This window comes from Dama dama, chromosome 27 (assembly GCF_033118175.1).
Source record: "Dama dama isolate Ldn47 chromosome 27, ASM3311817v1, whole genome shotgun sequence".
NCBI classification, from domain to species: domain Eukaryota; kingdom Metazoa; phylum Chordata; class Mammalia; order Artiodactyla; family Cervidae; genus Dama; species Dama dama.
The window spans coordinates 42,077,352-42,096,640 of NC_083707.1; the positions used below are offsets into that span (position 1 = coordinate 42,077,352).

General features: G+C 37.4%; 1 protein-coding gene across 2 annotated transcripts in view; it reads left to right on the top strand.

Annotated features, from left to right (window-relative positions):
* The window catches only part of ANKRD12 (ankyrin repeat domain 12), a 93,352-nt gene that overhangs the window by 62,555 nt on the left and 11,508 nt on the right, over positions 1–19,289 (top strand). For both annotated transcript variants that reach the window (XM_061130758.1, XM_061130759.1), the window contains 2 exons: positions 2,521–2,668; positions 13,033–17,723. In XM_061130758.1, coding sequence (XP_060986741.1) covers positions 2,521–2,668; positions 13,033–17,723 — 4,839 coding nt within the window. The remainder of the gene's footprint in view (positions 1–2,520; positions 2,669–13,032; positions 17,724–19,289) is intronic.

Here is a 19,289-nt window from a genome sequence, read left to right on the forward strand (position 1 = left end):
GTGGAACTGAAGGGATCTGTGCTTGTAGCAGAATGGGGGATGAGTTAAAGATAAGTATGTAGAACACTGAGCAAATGAAAAATGAAGATAGTTAACTCTGGGATAAAATAACTTGTGTAAGAATGGAAATTTAGTCATGGTATGCTACTTGGTTCAACATTTATATTAGTCATAATACACACAAAATAATATGACTGTCTTGGAAAGTTAGGAGGAGGGGGAATGGTTGTGTATAGGAGTACAGGGGTGGAGTTGGTAAACGAGAGCTGAGTCCCTGTCTTCCATTGTAAGACAGTAGACAACACCTAAAACTGAAAAATACAGAAGGAACATGCTAGGTGTGATACTTAAGCATTCGGAGATAAATATCAGGGACAATTGTTTTTCACTAGCACCCTTGGAAAGCTATTTGATCTTATTAAAAAACATGTAATTTGATGAAAATTAATAAATAGGAAAATTAAACATTAACAATTGACATGAGTTATTTGTTTTCTTTTTGTATTCTTACATTTCAAGTGTTCTGTTTTGATGGTTTATTCTTTCATAGCCTAGAAGCAATTTTTCATTTTTATTTCACTGTGAATCATTGTTACTCTTAAATACTTTCATTTGTTAGAAATTCCTAATTTGTAGCATCTTGTTTAATGTTGTTTTTTGAGAAAGATGTGATATACCAGAAAACATCATAGTTGTGTATTGAGAATACAAAGACAAAGGTTTCACATAAAGTTTATAGTCTAGGATAAGGGCAGAAACGTGTTAATAAATTATAGTACAGATTTACCTGTGACAGAACACACTCATGTCACTGGAAATAACAGCTCAAAGCAAAAGAGATGTCTATGAAGCAGAATTAATAATACTTCCCACCTGTCCGACGAGGAATATGAGTGAAAAGAACTTCGCTGGTGGCGCTAGTGGTAAAGAATCCTCCTGCCAACGCAGGAGATGCAGGTTCAATCCCTTGGTCAGAAAGATCCCCTGGAGAAGGGACTAGCAACCCACTCCAGTATTCTTGCCTGAATAATCCTATGGACAGAGGAACCTGGTGGGTTACAGTCTGTGGGATCACAAAAATGAAGGACACAAATTAGTGACTAAACAGCAACAATGAATGAAAAACAAGAATCAGTGATGACTCCCATCTTTCTGGCTTCAGTGACTGGGTATATTTTGGTGCTAGTAACTAAGAATAGAAAAGATAAAAGATAAGGGTGCAAGTTTAATGAGCTCTGGGACCGATTGGTTTCAACATTTGTATTAAAATACAATATATTGAAAGAACACTTGGATATTTGGTTCTGAAGCTGAAGAAGAGGGCTAAGAAAGAATGAGCATGAGAATGAAAATAGATGGATGGATTGCATAATTGTCATCTCATTCAGAGTGGGTGGTGAGCGCTCCAGGGAGATGATGTAGAACAGAGCATCAATCAAGTGAATCAAGGACAGAGCCCTAGGGAAATCACCTGTGGCTTAGATATTCACAGATTTTAGAAGACTCCTTTCACTGGACTGATGGCAACATAATTGTAGGTAGAAGGGTAAAGGGCCAGTAAGAAAGGAGTAGTCAAGGCTGCAAGGATAAACACTGTCCAGGAGCTTGACTGTTAAGGAAAGAAGAGAGGTTTAGGTGGAGGAGAAGAGTATAGGCTTAAACAGTTTCTTTTTTTAAAAGTCTGTTTCTTTATTCCCATTATTGTCTTAAGGCAAAAGAGAAATGAACTGGAAAGATTGGTTTCTAGAAAGGAGTCAAGCAAGAAAGAGGTTTTAATATAGAAAAGAAGTGGAATAGGAAGGAAGAAAGAAAGAAACCAAAAAAATGACTAACCAGGCACATTTTGGTTTGTGGAGCCCAAAGCTTATGTAATTTGTGGGGACAAAGTTCTTTAAGAAACAAATGAAAAGTTAGATACAGGGCCATGTAAGGGGACCGTGAAAGTCAGAGGCCTTGCATTTTAAGCTTCATTAGTTTTAAGTAAACTCATATCAGTTAGTGATAGTTTACATCCCAGGGAGATGGAAAAAAGAAGATAAGTAAAGAGCCTTGGTGTAGGGCTGGTTGCCTTGAACAGGGGAAATACTTCTTTTGAGAATTCCTGTAGCCTGTACACTGCAAGAGGCCAGGGAGCTTGTTACTCTTGTTCATTGATTTATCTGCAGAACTTGATGCAGTCCTTGTTAATAGGTACTCAGTAAATATTTGTCAAATGTTTGATGAAACAGGAAGAAAAATCATGAGATTCAGTGCTAAGACAACCCAACTTCAATTTTAAGGAGAAAATGGCGGGGGGGGGGGGGGGGGTGGGGGGAGAGGAGCAACTGTCTTTGTAGTAGATGTGATCTGAAGGGGGATGGCAGTGAAAATGGAACTTGAGAGTAATTATGATTTAGAATAGACACTGGGGAAGGAGGCAGAGTAGACGGAGCTGGAGGAGACTATGCGTGTAATCGGGAGAATGGTTGAGATAATGCAGTCTACGAAAGGACTGAGTCTTCCTACTGTTCAATGTTGCAGATTGTGAAACTGCTGCTTCGTCATGGTGGAAATCCTTTTCAAGCTAATAAACATGGGGAGCGTCCAGTGGATGTGGCAGAAACCGAGGAGCTGGAGTTGCTGCTGAAAAGAGAGGTGCCTTTGTCTGATGATGATGAGAGTTACACAGGTTTGTTCTACATGGTCTCCGTTCACGTGTTTACATGCTATTTTAGTAGAATGTCATACTTCTGCTTTGTAACAGAAAAAGCTGTAAAGAATGGTGAGTTCGGTAACCTCAGTCGAGGTCCTGTCTCCACGTCCTCCGTGTAAATGGAGTCCCGATGCTCTTGCCCTATTTCTGTGATTTCTTTTCCCCACAAATTGCTGATGTCAGATTTGAGCCTGTTGCAGACTCTCTCCCCATTAATAGGTACCAGCACTGCTACACACTGCCACTGCTAGCTGTACCACGTCTGAATTCTTTAAATCCTTTTATCAATTAGAACACTGCTCACCAGACCCTTCCTGGCATTGATGAGTACCTTTGCATTTTTATTTTTGTGTTTAGGTGGTTGAATTCTGGTCATTGTTGTAAAATTGGGGCACAATTTTACAATCACAGTTTTAAAAAAGGGAAGATCTGAGAAGAGTATTTCAGAAAACTTTTGGCATACTCAGAGTTTTTTAAAAAACCGATAAGTAAAAAACATACCTGCTCCAGAACTGGTTTCTGTTGTGGAAGGGGGAAGTAGTTATAAAAGATATTATTAGATCATTTAGCAAGGAATATGGACAGTAGATTAGTGTTGTTTCAGTGTAAATTCATGAAGTTGGCAACTGTGCTGTAACAAAATAATATCTTTATGTCTTGCAAAATACCCTCTGAAGTATATAGGGTAAAGAACCATTATATATGTGAATTACCCTCATATAGTTAAGGAAGAATATGTATTTATACACATATGTTATATATAGAGAGAAAGTATAATGCAAGAAGAGTAAAGCATTAACAATAGGAAAACCTAGGTAAAGGATTTATAATGTTTATTATTTTTTATTTTCTAACTTTTTGTGAGTTGAAATTATTTCCAAATTAAAACTAAAATATAAATTTAGATCTGTTGAAAAGATCTAAAGCTGACAAAGACAGTAGCAGTAGTCATTCCTGGTACCCAGATTATAATTGGGGAATATTTTCTACTAAAAGAAAGCCAAACTTTCTTGGAAAACAATGGATGATGCTAAACTAAGTCTAAGGCAGGAAATATAGAACATCTTGTTATTTCAGATTTCAGATTTTGTCAGAAGGCCTTAGATGGCTTGGAACAGTTCCCCCCTGGCCAAAAATGGGAAAGTTTGAGCTTCAATAAGGGTGTTAATTGCAAAGATTGGAAACCCATTGAACATGTTTAAATTCATGAACCTCTCATGGTGAATTTTTAAATTAATTCATGGTCACCAAAGAACCAGTTTGTTATCTTAAAAAATAGGCAAAAAAGGGGGAAAAGTCAATCATTTATTTTGCCTCCATGTTCCTGTATGAACTCTATCACTGGGTAACCTCATTATGATGAGAAGAAATGTTTTCTTATAAGATTAGTCCAGCTAAAAAAATGATAAGAGAGAATGACCACTTTGCAATCCCCTGTTGGTTGATGTCCAGGAGCATTGAGGATCAGTACTTGCCAACATTAAATTAGAAAGAGAATGAAACCCTTGCCTGCCCTCCTGCTAGAGGGACAGTCTGCTCCCCTCCTCAGTCCTCCGGGTCGGATCCTGCTGCCATTGGCAGGAGGGGCCCAGACAGAGAAATGTGCTGAGCTGCACCCAGCATCTTCTCCCAGCTGGATTGTATGAAAAGAGGGAGGACCTGTAGAAAAAAATAAAAATGACTTAAAACACCATATCAGACTTTAAAAAATGGACAAGACTAAAATTTTAAGTGTGTACTTAATGGGTACTTCTCCAGGGGAATTTTGTACAAAACTCAGTTAAGGTGAATAGCACATAAAAGGTTCAGGATATTGGGTTTTTTAAATACTAAGAAATTCTCAAGATGATATGTTAGGGGAAACGTCTGGTATGTTTTCAGTAGTTCTGAAAGGGGCCAGCGTAGTGATTGTTCCTATATTCCACTTAGGAAAAGATAAAGGCTTCCACTTAACTATCACCCATCCAAAAGGGGGGCTGATTATAAGGAGAATAGACATGGGGGAGGGAGGAATAGAGAGAGACAAACATGTTATTTAAAGGGTTGACAGCAGTGTTTAGTAATGGGAATTGTAGTGATGGGAACTAAAACTATAGGAGGAATTGTAAAGGTGGCAACATTCCTTTTTGTGTATATTTTCTCTCCGTCACCCTCCAATAAATGTAGACTGAAGTGTTAGGTACATAGACATTGCTTAACAAATATTTAATTGGAGGAAGGGGTAATTGGGCCTTAGGGATTATGCCAGAAGCTTCCATTACCCACAAATCTAGAGTCGCTGAACCTGTAGACTGAGTTTATCCATTAAGGAGACTGGTGAGTCTGGGAACACCTGGTCCGGCAACAGCAAGGTCTCCTCGGTGCTTCAGCACGGAGGGGCCATCCATGAGCTCAGAGGACATAGCTGGTGAAGGAAATGGAGATACTAACATGATTATCCCCTAACCCTGTCATTTCTTTAATTTCAAAGTATTTGTGAATCTATCTGCCAGGTACAAACTGAAAGTCAATTGAACATCTTTGTGCTGTGTGAAATAAGGATTATAATAACTGAATTACATAGCTTCCATAGGAAAGTAAGAGAATAAGATTTGAAGAAGAGAAATATTTTATATGTTAATTCTCCCATTTATTATGCCTATGGACTTTGTAATCCTGGTCTCTTCAGAAAACAATAGCAGTGAAAAGCAGCTTTGGTTAAAAATCTTTCTGTGAAAAAAAAGTGCTGCAATAAATTTTTCCATGGAAGAAGTTAAGTATTTTATTTGAACTTACATGTTTCATTAGAGTAAAGCACGTCTTTTAGAACGGTTTTTTATTTTTACTGATACTGTTTCATGTGTTCATCAGCTATGTATTGATTTTTCAGCATACTTATTTTCCACATGGTGAATGTGCCTGAATTATTGCTTGATCAAAATCCCTCAAGGAATGATTTAAAAATCATCAGTAAAAATCATCCGTAAGTATCATACAAAGATTTTGAAGTTGCTGAAAAAGACTGATGAAAATACCCAAATTTATTGTTTAATTTACATGAGGTCCTTGTCAGACTAAACATCATCTAATCTAAATTCAGAATGTATTAATATTTAATTGAGTATTAATCTGACTGCCCATAGACATTTGTACATGTAAAGCCTGACAGCATTGTTACTCATTTTGTATGTTATGTCATCCATGTGACAGATACACTTTAAGTGTTGCAAAGTTAGAGAGTATAACTGGCTGTGGATTTCAGAACTTAAATTTGGAGTAGATAAAAAGGCATTCTGTAGGAAACATTTTAGAGTTTGGCTTATCCCATTAGATGTTGTGCTTGGTGACAGTGCTGCTCAGAGGCACTGTTCTACAGAGTGTCAGGTCCTCAGGACACAGAGCTTGTGCCAGAATATACGCCAGTGCACAGCTTCTTTCATGAGAGAGGAGAATGTTCTGACAAGAGGTGTCTGTCCTGTGAACTCAGAGTGTACTTGTGATGTCACTGATTTCCTCTGATAGAAGCCTGTTGCTTCATCATTTCATCACACATTAGTAATAAACAATGTGCAGGATGGCCCAAGTTCATGAACCTCCCTGAGGAGTCATTTTATGTCATGCACATCAGATATTCATGATATTGTTGCAGGAATTCATGTCCTAGTCAGTACAACTGATTTGCATACAAGTGTATGACACTTAAATCTGCATAATTCTGTGGTTTTTTTCCCCCTAACCTCTGCCCTTTTTCCACAGTCTTATTCCATATTACCTTCCAGACAGAAATTCTATCTGATAATAGGATTTGCTACAGATATTTGCTTCTTGCTAACCTGCTGAAAGCTGAGTCATATTCAGAGAACCAGACCACGCTCCTGAACCAGAATTACGGTAACGGAGAAGTGGGTGACTCTGTGTCGCACTGCATCCCTCCCCATGCTTTCTGACACTCATTAATTGCCAAAGTAGAGATTCTGCTGCAGGTTTGCAGACCCTGTTTTATTGCGTAAACAAAGTGCCCAGTGGGTAAAGTTGAAAATGCCAGACATTGTTAGAAATAATTGTTCACCCTTTCCTTAAATTGCTTTGACTGCCGGTAATTTGGCCATGTTTATTAAGCCACTGCTATAAGCTTTGCTCACTTGCATGCTTCAGATTAAGCAAGGAAATACTCCATCATAAGTAGGCAGTCTGTGTTTAGAGTCTACCGTGAGATAGATTAAGAAACTTCCAAAAAGACAGTGATATGTTGTTTCCCTCTGGTGTTCGCTGAGTGCATTTCTGTGTCATAAAATACACAAAATGACCAGTAATTTGAAGCCTTATTTTCTTAATGTTAAAAGATTGTAACTATTCTAAATACATTGTCATATTTGTTAAACTCATATCCTCAGTTTTATATTTCAGGAACTATGAAAATATGACTATTGATTCATGCAAATATGGAATTATAACAGTTAATAAATCAAGAGATACAAAAAACAATTACTTAAGTCAAAATAGACCAGAAATTTTTATTAAATGGATTATGTGATGTTAACAATTTAACTGTAAGTAGGAAGAAGACTCACCTGAGGAAGTTTTAAAACAAGCTTCTTTTAACCTTGGAAGCATAAAGACTACAGGTAGAGGTCACATAGAGTAAGCACTGTACTTGGTGTTCAGCGACTTTAATTCTTCACCCATCACTGTGGTATAGGTGCTTACAAGAAATGGAAAGGCATGTGATGTGCAGAGGGCTGAGCATACAGCATAATAGGCAATAAGATATTCTTTAGTGATCAATTAAAAGAAATTCTGTCACCATGTTTTGCATACTCTGCTTTTTCTCCTCTGTTTTGTGATATATATGGTACACTTTATACACAGAGTTCTGATTTTAATTCTTCACACGTTTCTCTAAATATCACCAACTACTTCTACCTGAATCTTAAACAATCAAAAACCTCTATAGTTCTCTTATTTGAAAGTCAATACTTTAAAATCAGTACAGGTTTTATCATGTGTTTTATTTAGATTCATTATATCAACCTAACTCTAAAGCTTAAGAGTTTTAAATTCAAGGTTGAATGTCTTTTTAAAATTTTATATGTCAAATTTTGTTAAGTGTAGAAAAAGGGAAAGAAATTACTATACCTAAATTACCATATTATAAGCATTTGCTCTTTAGTAGTGTCTATAAAAATTGCATAGTTCTATTTTTTTTTACTTGCTCATATATCAGAAAAATAAATGGGAAATTGTAACTGCAGCTGGTATGTTGTTTGGATGTCTGCAAATGAATATAAGTTTTTAACTTTTTATGTTACATAAAATAATAATACCTCTCTTTGAAGCTTATGTAAATATAATCAAGAAATTTTAAGTGTATTTGCCCAACATATGTAAAATGGCTTATTGCAAATTCAAAATGAATCGATTTTTTGTTAAAAATATATTAGCTTGATGGTTTCTCTTATAAACTGCATTTCTACCAGTGCCTAGCAACTTAAAGTGAGTCTGTCACATTATTTTAGTCCTTGAGATATTGCTGAATATTTAAGACTAAAACTCTGAAGGGTACATTTGGGCAGAACTCTAAAAAAAGACCTTTGACTTAAAATATTACATATATATATATACAAATAAATGAGTTTAGCCTAAGCTATCCTGTTTTACCTACTCATGGTTTAAAGGACCTCCATGTAAAATATATATATATATATATATATGCATATATATATATATATATATATATATACACACACACACGTATTGATGGAATAGCCGAGACTGGGTGATTTTTGTCAGTTTCCTTTAGTGACATCAAATTTTTTGTAGTGATACCAGTCATATTTTCAGAGGGGGACAGTCTTGATTAATTTATACTTTATAGACTTCATTTTTGTGTGACTGATACGTTGGTAGAAAGGAATGTATAATTAAGGGAGTGTACAGAGTGGTGTGGTACTTGGTTTTACTTTTTATGTCAATTTCGCTTTTAGACAGTGTTTTCACCTATTGATTATCCTCTCTTCTCTCCCCAGCTCACCCCTAAATTCTTTGCTGTAACTCCTTTACCTGTACCTGTTACTATAGAAATACAGTGAAAATATATTCCCATATGGCATACTTACTTCCAAATAAATGTACTAAATAAACATGACTACTTTTTTCCTATACAGTAAAATTAAAATAACTTAGGAAAATTGAGGTTTATTTCATTTTAAATTGAGATTTAGAAATGGAGATTTAGAATAAGCTGTATAAAATTACCCAATATTTTATTTTCCTGTCTCTAGACTGCATTTTACAATCAATTTAGGGATATGGAAGCTATAAAGATATGTTTCCTAAAATGCAGGTGATTTTTTCCTAATGTTACTTTCTTGATTAGAACGTAAGTTATATTTATGTAATCAGGTTCAGTATACTGGTTGTGGTTAGTAGAGTATTGCAGAGCAAAGCAACAACTCAAATATCCCTCCCATTGGAGCCCAGGGGCTCTGAAGTTCAGAGCCAGCTTGTTGCAGGCGCATTCTCAGCAACAGACTGCGGTTAGAGGGACCATGGCGCACACATGCAGGGGACGCCTGCTGTAGAGGTCCTCCATTAAACTGCTGAAGAAACCAGTTTTTCCCTTTATCAGTATGAAAAGAAATCCAGAGAGTTGAGGAAAATCAACTGAAAGACAAACAAGAAGGGCCAAAATGAACAAGCACAACAGTTGATCTGGAGAATGAAAATTACATAGGAAGCAGAAGGGTAAGTTCTCAGTGTGCTTGGAGACGCTGGGATGATGGTGGGGGCAGTCAATCCAATAACTAACAGAAAGCCACCTTGAAAAAGTTGGCCAGGAAAGTCCTTGAAATTCAAAGTGTTTATCATTACTGAAAGTAAACATTCCCTATAGGGTCAAAGAATAAACTGGACATCGCTGAAGATCTAATTTGAGGTCTAAAAAAAAAAACCATACCCAGCATATCCAGTATTATTTTTACAAAAAATAATAATTGTTGGGAAGAAAATAATTTTTTTAGTTAAAGATGTCTCTTAACTGAAGAAAGATATTTATAGATGAAAGGGGAATATACAAAGCAAAAAGCATGGAAAGGGAGAACCCCACATCAGGTTATGTCACGACTTCAAGGATAAAGATTGTTTAAAAGTTTACAGACTCCCAGAATCAGAGTCAGAGTGACTCTGATTTCTTGTTCTTAAAAGCTGTTGTGAGAAGATGGGTGCAGCTTCAGGCTCGACGTTGTATGAAAACTGTTTTGAACCTAGAATTTCATTCGCAACTAAAGTGCAAGGTTAAAAAAGTCTAAGAGGAAAATACAAAGATTCAGATTTTGATGAAAAATTCCCAAGTGACAGCAATGAGCAATTGTCATATTTTAGAACAAAGAGTCAGAGAGGTTTGTGAAGAATTTATCAAGAAAGGAGTAGATTATAGTACACATAATGTGTGAATTAGATTTTGAAAATTCACCATGTCATGTAAATATCCCCTTCCTTTCTTTTGTTCTTGTAATTTTTTGTTGTTGAAAAAATCACTTGCCTGGTAATTTTTCTCAGAATCTGGATTTTGCTTATTGTATCTCCATGATTTCAATTTCAGGAAAACTATTTTCCAAATAATGCCTTGAGATGTACAAGTGCAACTTTCAAATGTATTGCATTTTTAATCATTTAAGTTTTGTTATTTAGCAGTTTTTCACAGATAACAAAATACTTTAATGAAAAATTTAATGCTTTAATGATTGCTTATTTCTTACTCGTCTTCCTCATTTCCCAAAGAAAATTGTTGAAATGATTAAACATAATATTTTTTAAAGGAGCTTTTTTATCAGAAATAATTCAGTAAACTTTTAAATACAAATTCAAATCTAGTAACTAAATAGATAGTAAAGACAAAAAAAGTTGGAACCAAATTGAAAACTGTGTCACATCACGATGACCATGGCCATTTTCAGTACAGGGGCTTGCGGGTTTGAATTCTTAGGTGAATTTCTCCCTATCCTAAGAGAGGAGGAGCAAACATGTTTGTTTTTACTACTGCACCAGAATTCCAAGACCAGCTTTATCCATAGTCCTGGGTAAAGTAAATCAGAAAGGTTTAGGACTCCTTAGGGAAAAAAAGGGATTTGAACCTGGTCTGCCAGTGGAATGGCATCACATATGTAGAGTCATCACTGGGGTCCCAGACTTGCCAGCTTTAGGAGAGCATGCAGGGTCCTGATTGGCAGTACTGAGAGCCCACACGCAGAGGAACGAGCCTGGTGGGCAGGTGTAACTCAGTGGCCAGAGCCAGGCTGCCATCCTCCTCCCGGGGTAACTCCACACTGTCATCACGGTATATCGTGATTACATATTAACTCCATGTAGCATGCAGCCCTTAAAAACAGTAATAAAGAAAATGCAACTTTAAAAGAAAATGTCTGCAACTATTGAATGAAAAAAAGCTGTATATGAAATGGGACATGCTGTGTTTGCGCTGCCTTTTGTTACATTAGTTGTTTTCACACCCTGAAGTCTGCCTGAAGTTCCTAATATCCTTCCCACCCCTTTCAGTGCTGTTGCTGTCGGAAGCCTGCTCCCCTTTCCCACGTACTGACTGGAGAAGGGTACCTGCACCCTTTAGATTAGGTGCCAACAGCCATCTGAGCCATCATCAGGCTGAGTCACTGTTACTCTGCATCACATCACACCTCCCGCTGAGCACTCTGTGCCTAGAGAAGCATACTAAATGTTTACTTAAGATTGATTCTAGTGTCTACTTGAGGTGTTAAGGAATATACAAGGGAAAAAATCATTCCCAGTTTTCAGTTAAACTTACCTAATGAGAAAGAATAGAATAGTTATATACAAACCATAAAACATCCACTCCTTAAAAACTGCAAGGGGAGAAAAGTCCTTAAGAACAAATTGTAAATAAGGTGCCAACAAGGAAAATAACACCTGTCATATAAGTACATATTCTTGTATTTATTTAGTCGAGGAGCAGAACAAATACTACTTCCAAAACAGCTGTTCCCTTTTTTGCACCATAAAGTTCTGCAGTTTGATGCTCTATATTGCAGTATTAAGAACCGGGAATGGAGTTACCTTTACAAGCAATTGTCATTCTAAAAATGTTCTTTTTTTAAATTCCACATGTCAATAAAACTGTTACTCATTTGGCAGCTAATAGCATTAGAATATTAATACATCTTCTCCACATCTCTCCAGAGCTCTTGTCCAGTGCTCAGAACTTTACAGACACTCTAAAATGCTTCTGCAATTTGAGTTTCCATGTAAAGAATATTTGAGAGCTAGATCACTTTTAGGGGAAACTTGATGTATTCAAATAAATTGATTACCTTTATATTGTTATATATTTAGCCAAAAAAGTGAAGTTTGATGTTCTCTTTTGGTCAGAGTCTTCAGTTTTCTTTTAATTTTACAGGCCTGGGTTTTCTTTGCAGTTGGAGGCTCCATGCATACAACATACATTTCAGCTAAGAAAAGATGCCCAACTAGGAAGGAAAAAAATCTATAAAAGAGCTAAAGGATAAAGTAGCTTTTTTCAAATTATATATCAGTCTATCTGTTACAATCTTGATGTTGTAATTGGGGGATATATTTCTTTTTTTTTTTTTTTTTTTAAACAGGTGGTAAAGCTGACAATCATGTTTCTTGTATAGTTACAACCGTTCACCTTTATTCAAGTTCTGTCCTTATGGGAATCGTTTGATCATTTATGCTTTTACTAGTAAAAAAAAAATTCTGAAGCATATAAAATAATCTAATTTTTATTTAATTATAGTTTTTAAGTTAGTGATTGTTAATCTTTTCTGCATCAAAGAATTTTACTTAAATATTCTCTCTCCAGGAAAAAAGAAAATGTACATATATATAAAATTTTACAGAGGACTTCCCTGGTGGTCCAGTGATTAAGTCTCCATCCTTCCATCTCAGGGCACTAGTTTGATCCTTGGTTGGGGAACTAAGATCCCACATGCCGCATAATGTGGCCACAAAATGGTTTTTTTATTTTTTACATTAGTAGCCAATGTTTCTCTGAATCCAGCCCTTTGGAGTTTTGAACCTCTTAATTATATTGTTCATACATTTTAATATTAGTTTATATATATATAGGATATTCAGTGTATTGTGTGCTTTTACAGGTGTCATGAGGTCTCATTCTGAAGCAGCCTCTGAAGCTTTTCCAGAAAACTGTAGCAGAGCTCTTACATATTTTTTCATTGTATTATTTACATATAAATATGAAATTTTTTCAGAGTTGAAGTATTTGCTGTATATACTATGTTTTTCTCTCAGTCTTATCTTCCTGACAGTTGTCTCTTGACTAACAGGAGATTTTCTTTTTCATATTCTAGATTCTGAAGAGGCTCAGTCAGTAAATCCTTCCAGCGTTGATGAAAATATTGACTCTGAGACAGAGAAAGACTCTCTCATCTGTGAAAGTAAACAGATAGTTCCCAGTAAAGCACCTCTTCCATCTGCCCTTGATGAGTATGAGTTCAAAGATGATGATGAAGAGGAAATAAATAAAATGATTGATGACAGGCATATTCTTAGGAAAGAACTGCGAAAAGAGAACGAATCTGAGGTAGAAAAGAATAGTTTATTTGCAAAACAGGAAAAAGCTTTCTATCCTAAATCATTTAAAAGCAAAAAACAAAAGCCATCTAGGGTTTTATATTCAAGTTCTGAAAGTTCAGATGAAGAAATTGTTCAGAACAAAAAGTGTTCTGCTCCATGTTCTGTCCCTGAAACATCAAATTCTGATATTCAAACCAAAAAGGAATATGGAGTTTCAAATGAACACAAACAGAAAGGCAAAGTCAAAAGAAAATTAAAGAACCAGAACAAAAATAAAGAGAACCAAGAGCTGAAGCAAGAAAAAGAGGGGAAAGAAAATACCAGAGTAACAAACTTGACAGTTAATACTACACTAGATTGTTCAGATAAGACCAGAGACGAGGGGAATTTTAGGAAATCTTTTAGCCCGAAAGATGATACTTCATTACATTTATTTCATATTTCCAGTGGTAAATCTCCCAAACATTCTTGTGGACTCAGTGAAAAGCAGACAACACCACTAAAACAAGAACATTCTAAAACCTGTTTATCACCAGGAAGTTCTGAAATGTCATTACAGCCTGATCTTGTTAGGTATGATAATATAGAATCTGAATTCTTGCCAGAAAGTTCAAGTGTAAAATCTTGTAAGCATAAGGAAAAAAACAAACATCATAAAGATTTCCACTTAGAATTTGGTGAAAAGTCAAATGCCAAAATAAAAGATGATGATCACAGTCCAACATTTGAAAATTCAGATTGCACACTGAAAAAAATGGATAAAGAGGGTAAAACATTAAAAAAACATAAGTTAAAACATAAAGAAAGAGAAAAAGAAAAGCATAAAAAAGAAATTGAAGGTGAAAAGGAAAAATACAAAAGTAGGGATGGTACTAAAGAGCTGCAACGTTGTGTGGAATTTGATAGAGAGTTTTGGAAAGAGAATTTTTTTAAAAGTGATGAAACCGAAGATCTATTTTTAAGTATGGAACATGAGTCCCTAACATTAGAAAAAAAGTCAAAGTTGGAGAAAAACATTAAAGATGATAAATCAACCAAGGAAAAGCATATCTCCAAAGAGAGAAACTTTAAAGAAGAACGGGAAAAGATTAAAAAGGAAAGTGAGAAATCTTTTAGGGAGGAAAAAATAAAAGATTTAAAAGATGAGAGAGAGAATGTACTTACAGATAAAGAAACAGAATTCAGCTCTTTAGGTGTAAGTGCCACTGAAGAGACTATAGGGTTACATTCAGTGGAAAAGGAAATAGAAATTGAAAAGCATATGAAAGAAAGTAAGGAAAAATCTGAGAAACGATTTCAGACCAAAGATAAGGACATTGAGAGGGCTGACAAAAAAAATTTTGAAAAAGAGAAGAAGATAAAACATGAGCATAAGTCAGAGAAAGACAGATTAGATCCTAGTGAATGTGTCGACAGAATAAAAGAAAAGGATAAGCTATATTCACACCACACAGAAAAATGCCATAGAGAAGGTGAGAAGCTAAAAAACATTACTACCATTAAAAAAAACGATGACCGAGATAAAAGTAGAGAAAAGATGGATAGGAAACATGACAAAGAAAAACCTGAGAAGGAGAGACATCCAGCAGACAGCAAAGAGAAGCACTTGATGGAAAAAAAAAACAAGCCATCAGATAATAGTGACTATACTAAATCAGAAAAAAGCAAAAATAAAGAAAAAGATAGGGAGGTAGATAAAAAGGACAAATCTAGAGACAGTGTAAATATAAGTAATTCCAAACACTTCCAGGAAGAGAGAAAGTCAAGTATAACAGACAGTAGTAAAGCACAACATGAAAAAACTTTCTCTCTCAAAGAAAAAACAAAAGATGAGCCTTTGAGAACTCCTGATGGAAAAGAAAAAGATAAAAAAGATAAAGATATAGATAGATATAAAGAACGAGACAAACATAAGGATAAAATTCAACTGAGTAGTTCACTCAAACTAAAATCCGAAGGAGATAAACCTAAACCTAAGTCATCACCAGCATCAAAAGATACTCGGCCCAAAGAAAAGAGGCTCGTGAATGACGACTTAATGCAGACCAGCTTTGAACGGATGCTAAGCCTTAAAGACCTGGAAATAGAGCAGTGGCACAGAAAACACAAGGAAAAGATTAAACAAAAAGAAAAGGAACGGTTGAGAAATCGCAATTGTTTAGAACTTAAAGTAAAAGATAAAGAAAAAACAAAGCATGCACTAGCTGAGTCCAAAAATAAAGAACTTACTAGGTCAAAGAGTTCTGAGTTGACTGATACTTACACTAAGGAGAAACACTGTAAAGATGCTGTAAGTAACAGATCCCAATCTGTGGACACCAAAAATACGACGAGTTTAGGCAAGTCATCCTTTGTTTCAGATAATAGCTTGAACAGGTCTCCTAGATCAGAAAGTGAAAAGCCAGGTCTTAGCTCCAGGTCTGTCTCCATGATTTCAGTGGCTAGCTCAGAAGATTCCTGCCTTACTACAATGACAACCCCAAGGCCTCCAGTTGAGTATGACTCAGACTTTATGTTAGAGGGTTCGGATTCCCAAATGTCTTTTTCCCAGTCACCGTTTTTGCCAGTTGCCAAATCTCCTGCCCTTCATGACAGGGAGCTGGATAGCCTGACTGACCTATCAGAACGGATTAAAGCATCGTATGCTAGCAGGCTTCTTACCTCCCATCTCCGGGCATCTTCTGTCGAAGATGCTAAACTAGTTACAAATGAAGGGAGATCAGCTGCAGAAGCCCGAAGATGTAGCATGCCCTCTGTCATTTGTGAGCATACAAAGCAATTTCAAACAATATCAGAAGAGAGCAGTCAAGATGGCTCAGCTGTGCCAAGAGAGATTTGTCCTTCTCCCAAATCTGAGATTTCCTCCAATGTGCCTGAAAGAGAACTTTTGAGCATTAACGTACATTCCAGTTTTGCAGCCTCTCCAACTAGATCTGTAAACAGCAAATATAATTCTACTGATACAAATGTCATCAAGAGCACTGCTCCCATGGGCACGCTGATGGGCAGTCCTGTGCACTTAGAGCCATCTAATCAGGTTGGTGTAATCCAAACTAAGTCATGGGAGATGGAGTCGTTAAACACCGGAGACTTTAGCTGCCCAAATTCTGCTGCACCTGATCAAGATTCTTCTGTTCAGGGATTTTGTAATCCTGAAAACAAAGTATTGAGAGAACAGAATATTGACTTTGTGTCCGTGCACCAGACTGAATTGCCAGGCAACACTTGTGCTCAGGATCCAGCATCCTTTCTCCCTTCACAGCAACCTTGCTCTTCTCACAGCCAGTCACTTTCAGATGGTGAATCTATTTCCAGACATACTTCTTTGTCCTATGTCACCGCTCAAGAACCAGGTATTCTGCAGCAGAAAAATGCAATTCAAATGATCAGTTCTGTTTTGGATACTGATACTGAACCTACAAAAGACACGGAAAATACTTTTGTCCTAACGGACGTTCAGAAAACAGATGCCTTTGTCCCAGTGTACTCTGAAAGCATTGTTGAAGAAGCAGCACCAAATTTTGAGAAAGCTAGTGCTTTGCCAGTATTGCCATCAGAAAAGGACTTTAATGGAAGTGACACGTCTTCCCAGCCAAATCCTCATTACACATTTAGCAAGCTAATGTTTAAGTCTTCCAGTGGCCATGAGGCTGAAAAAAGCACTTCTGATATTCAGGATACTTCACATGAAAAAGAAAACAAACTGGAGAGTTTGGTTTTGACTCATTTGAACGATAAGTGTGATTCTGATTTATGTGAAATGAATGCAGGGGTGCCAAAAAGAAACCTGAGTGAACCAGATAATCCAAAACATTGTCCTGAAAGTGAGAAGTGTTTGCTTTCCATCGAGGATGAGGAGTCACAACAGAGTACTTTATCGAGTCTAGAGAACCATCCACAGCCGTCGGCTCCACCAGAAATGCATAAATACGGACACTTAGTTAAAGTAGAACTAGAGGAAAGTGCTGAAGATGATAAACCTGAAAACCAGATCCCTCAAAGGATGACCAGAAACAAAGGAAACACAGGAGCCAGTCAAAGCAAGCAGCTTCTGGCCAGCTGTGCACTGTTACCAGACAAAGACAGTGAATCTGCATCCCCTCGAGGAAGAATAAGATTAACTGAGGAGGATGACCCTCAGATTCACCACCCGCGGAAAAGGAAAGTGTCTCGGGTACCTCAGCCTGTGCAAGTGAGTCCCTCTTTGCTGCAAGCAAAAGAGAAAACCCAGCAGTCCCTGGCCGCCATTGTGGACTCACTGAAGCTCGATGAGATCCAGCCATACAGCTCAGAGCGTGCAAATCCCTATTTTGAATACTTGCACATAAGAAAAAAGATTGAAGAAAAGCGCAAGTTGTTATGTAGTGTGATCCCTCAGGCACCTCAGTATTATGATGAATATGTGACGTTTAATGGGTCGTATCTCCTGGACGGAAACCCCTTAAGCAAGATCTGCATACCCACAGTAAGTAGCCTCACTTGACATACACTTGCAGCCCCATTGGTAGGAATGTGATGGAGGTCACGTGTAGTCTTCAGTTTTCTAGTAACCACATTTTAATGGGGGCTTCCCTGATAGCTCAGTTGTTAAAGAATCCACCTGCAATGCAGGAGATCCCAGTTTGATTCCTGGGTTGGGAAGATCCACTGGAGAAGGGATAGGCCACCCACGCCAGTATTCTTGGGCTTCCCTGGTGGCTCAGCTGGTAAAGAATCCACCTGAATTGCGGGAGACCAGGGTTCAGTCCCTGGGTTGGGAAGATCCCCTGGAGAAGGGAAAGGCTATCCACTCCAGTATTCTGGCCTGGAGAATTCCATTGACTGTATAGTCCATGGGGTTGCAAAGAGCCAGAGACGACTGAGTGATTTCATTTTTGACATTTTAAAGAGTAAAAGGAGATGGGTGAAATTAATATTTCACTCAATATATCCACAATTCTATGTGAAAATACAATCAGTATAGAAAAGCTTTTGAGATAGTCTACATAGGTTTTTTTTTTTGGTGCTAAGTATTTGAAACCAGGCTGGCTTGTAGTACGTCTCAGTTCAGACCAGCCACGAATCAATCAGTGCTCAGGAGTCATGTGTGGTCTGTGCTGCCTTACTGAACAGCACTGCTCCTTGGTATTTTGTTTCTTACCCGCTGCTGCTTTCAACCCTAAGGAGTTAATGCTTTTATTTCTCTGAAGGGTAACTCCTTTCCTTGTCCTTTTGATTCCATTCCCTCCAGCCTTCTTTGGAACCTTCCTCTATGAGAACACTTCTTACTACTGTATTTTTACAGTTTCTCTTTTCACTGGCCATTACCCATCCACTGAACATATTTAGGTCTCCTTCATCCTGGGGAGAAAAAAGTTACCCTTGCTTGTGGCACTTGGTCATGCCTAGTGAGCGATCTCACACCGCACCTTGGAGAGTGGTCTGTGCCCAACATCCCCTCTGTGTCACTTCCTGTTCATCCAGTCACTGTTTGTGCACTGGCAGAGATCCCCTATGAGCTCCAAATTGACTCACTGTTTGACCTCTCCCTTTTTCTTTCTACTTGCTCTCTCTCACATTCAACTTCATGACCATCTGGTTCTTCATAAACTCCTCCCCTCCCTGGTTTTTCATGATGGTGTGCTCTTCTGGTTCTCTTGCCTCACTTATCTTTTTCTGTCTTCTTATGGCTCTTATACCAACCCTTTAAACATCAGAGTTCTCCAGGAGTTAATTCTTCAGTCAGCAAGGTCCTGTCTCTTTCTGTGATTTCAGCAGCCTTCGATGTGCAGTTAGTCCCAAGACATCCTGTTGAGCCACATCATCTCTAGAATCAGATGGCAGGTGCCTCCTGGGCACAGTCAGTTAAATGACCTTAGGCACATGTCCCAGGCTTGGTTCCCCAGTATGCTGACCCTGAGGCTTTTCCAGGAGGGTTGTAGGTGGGAGTTGTCAGGAGCTGTGCCTGTGTGTGTGAGGGAAGTGGAATTGAGGAGAGCAGGCAGGTGCCCTGAGGTGAGTGCAGTGACTGCATGCACCTGTGGGAGCCTCT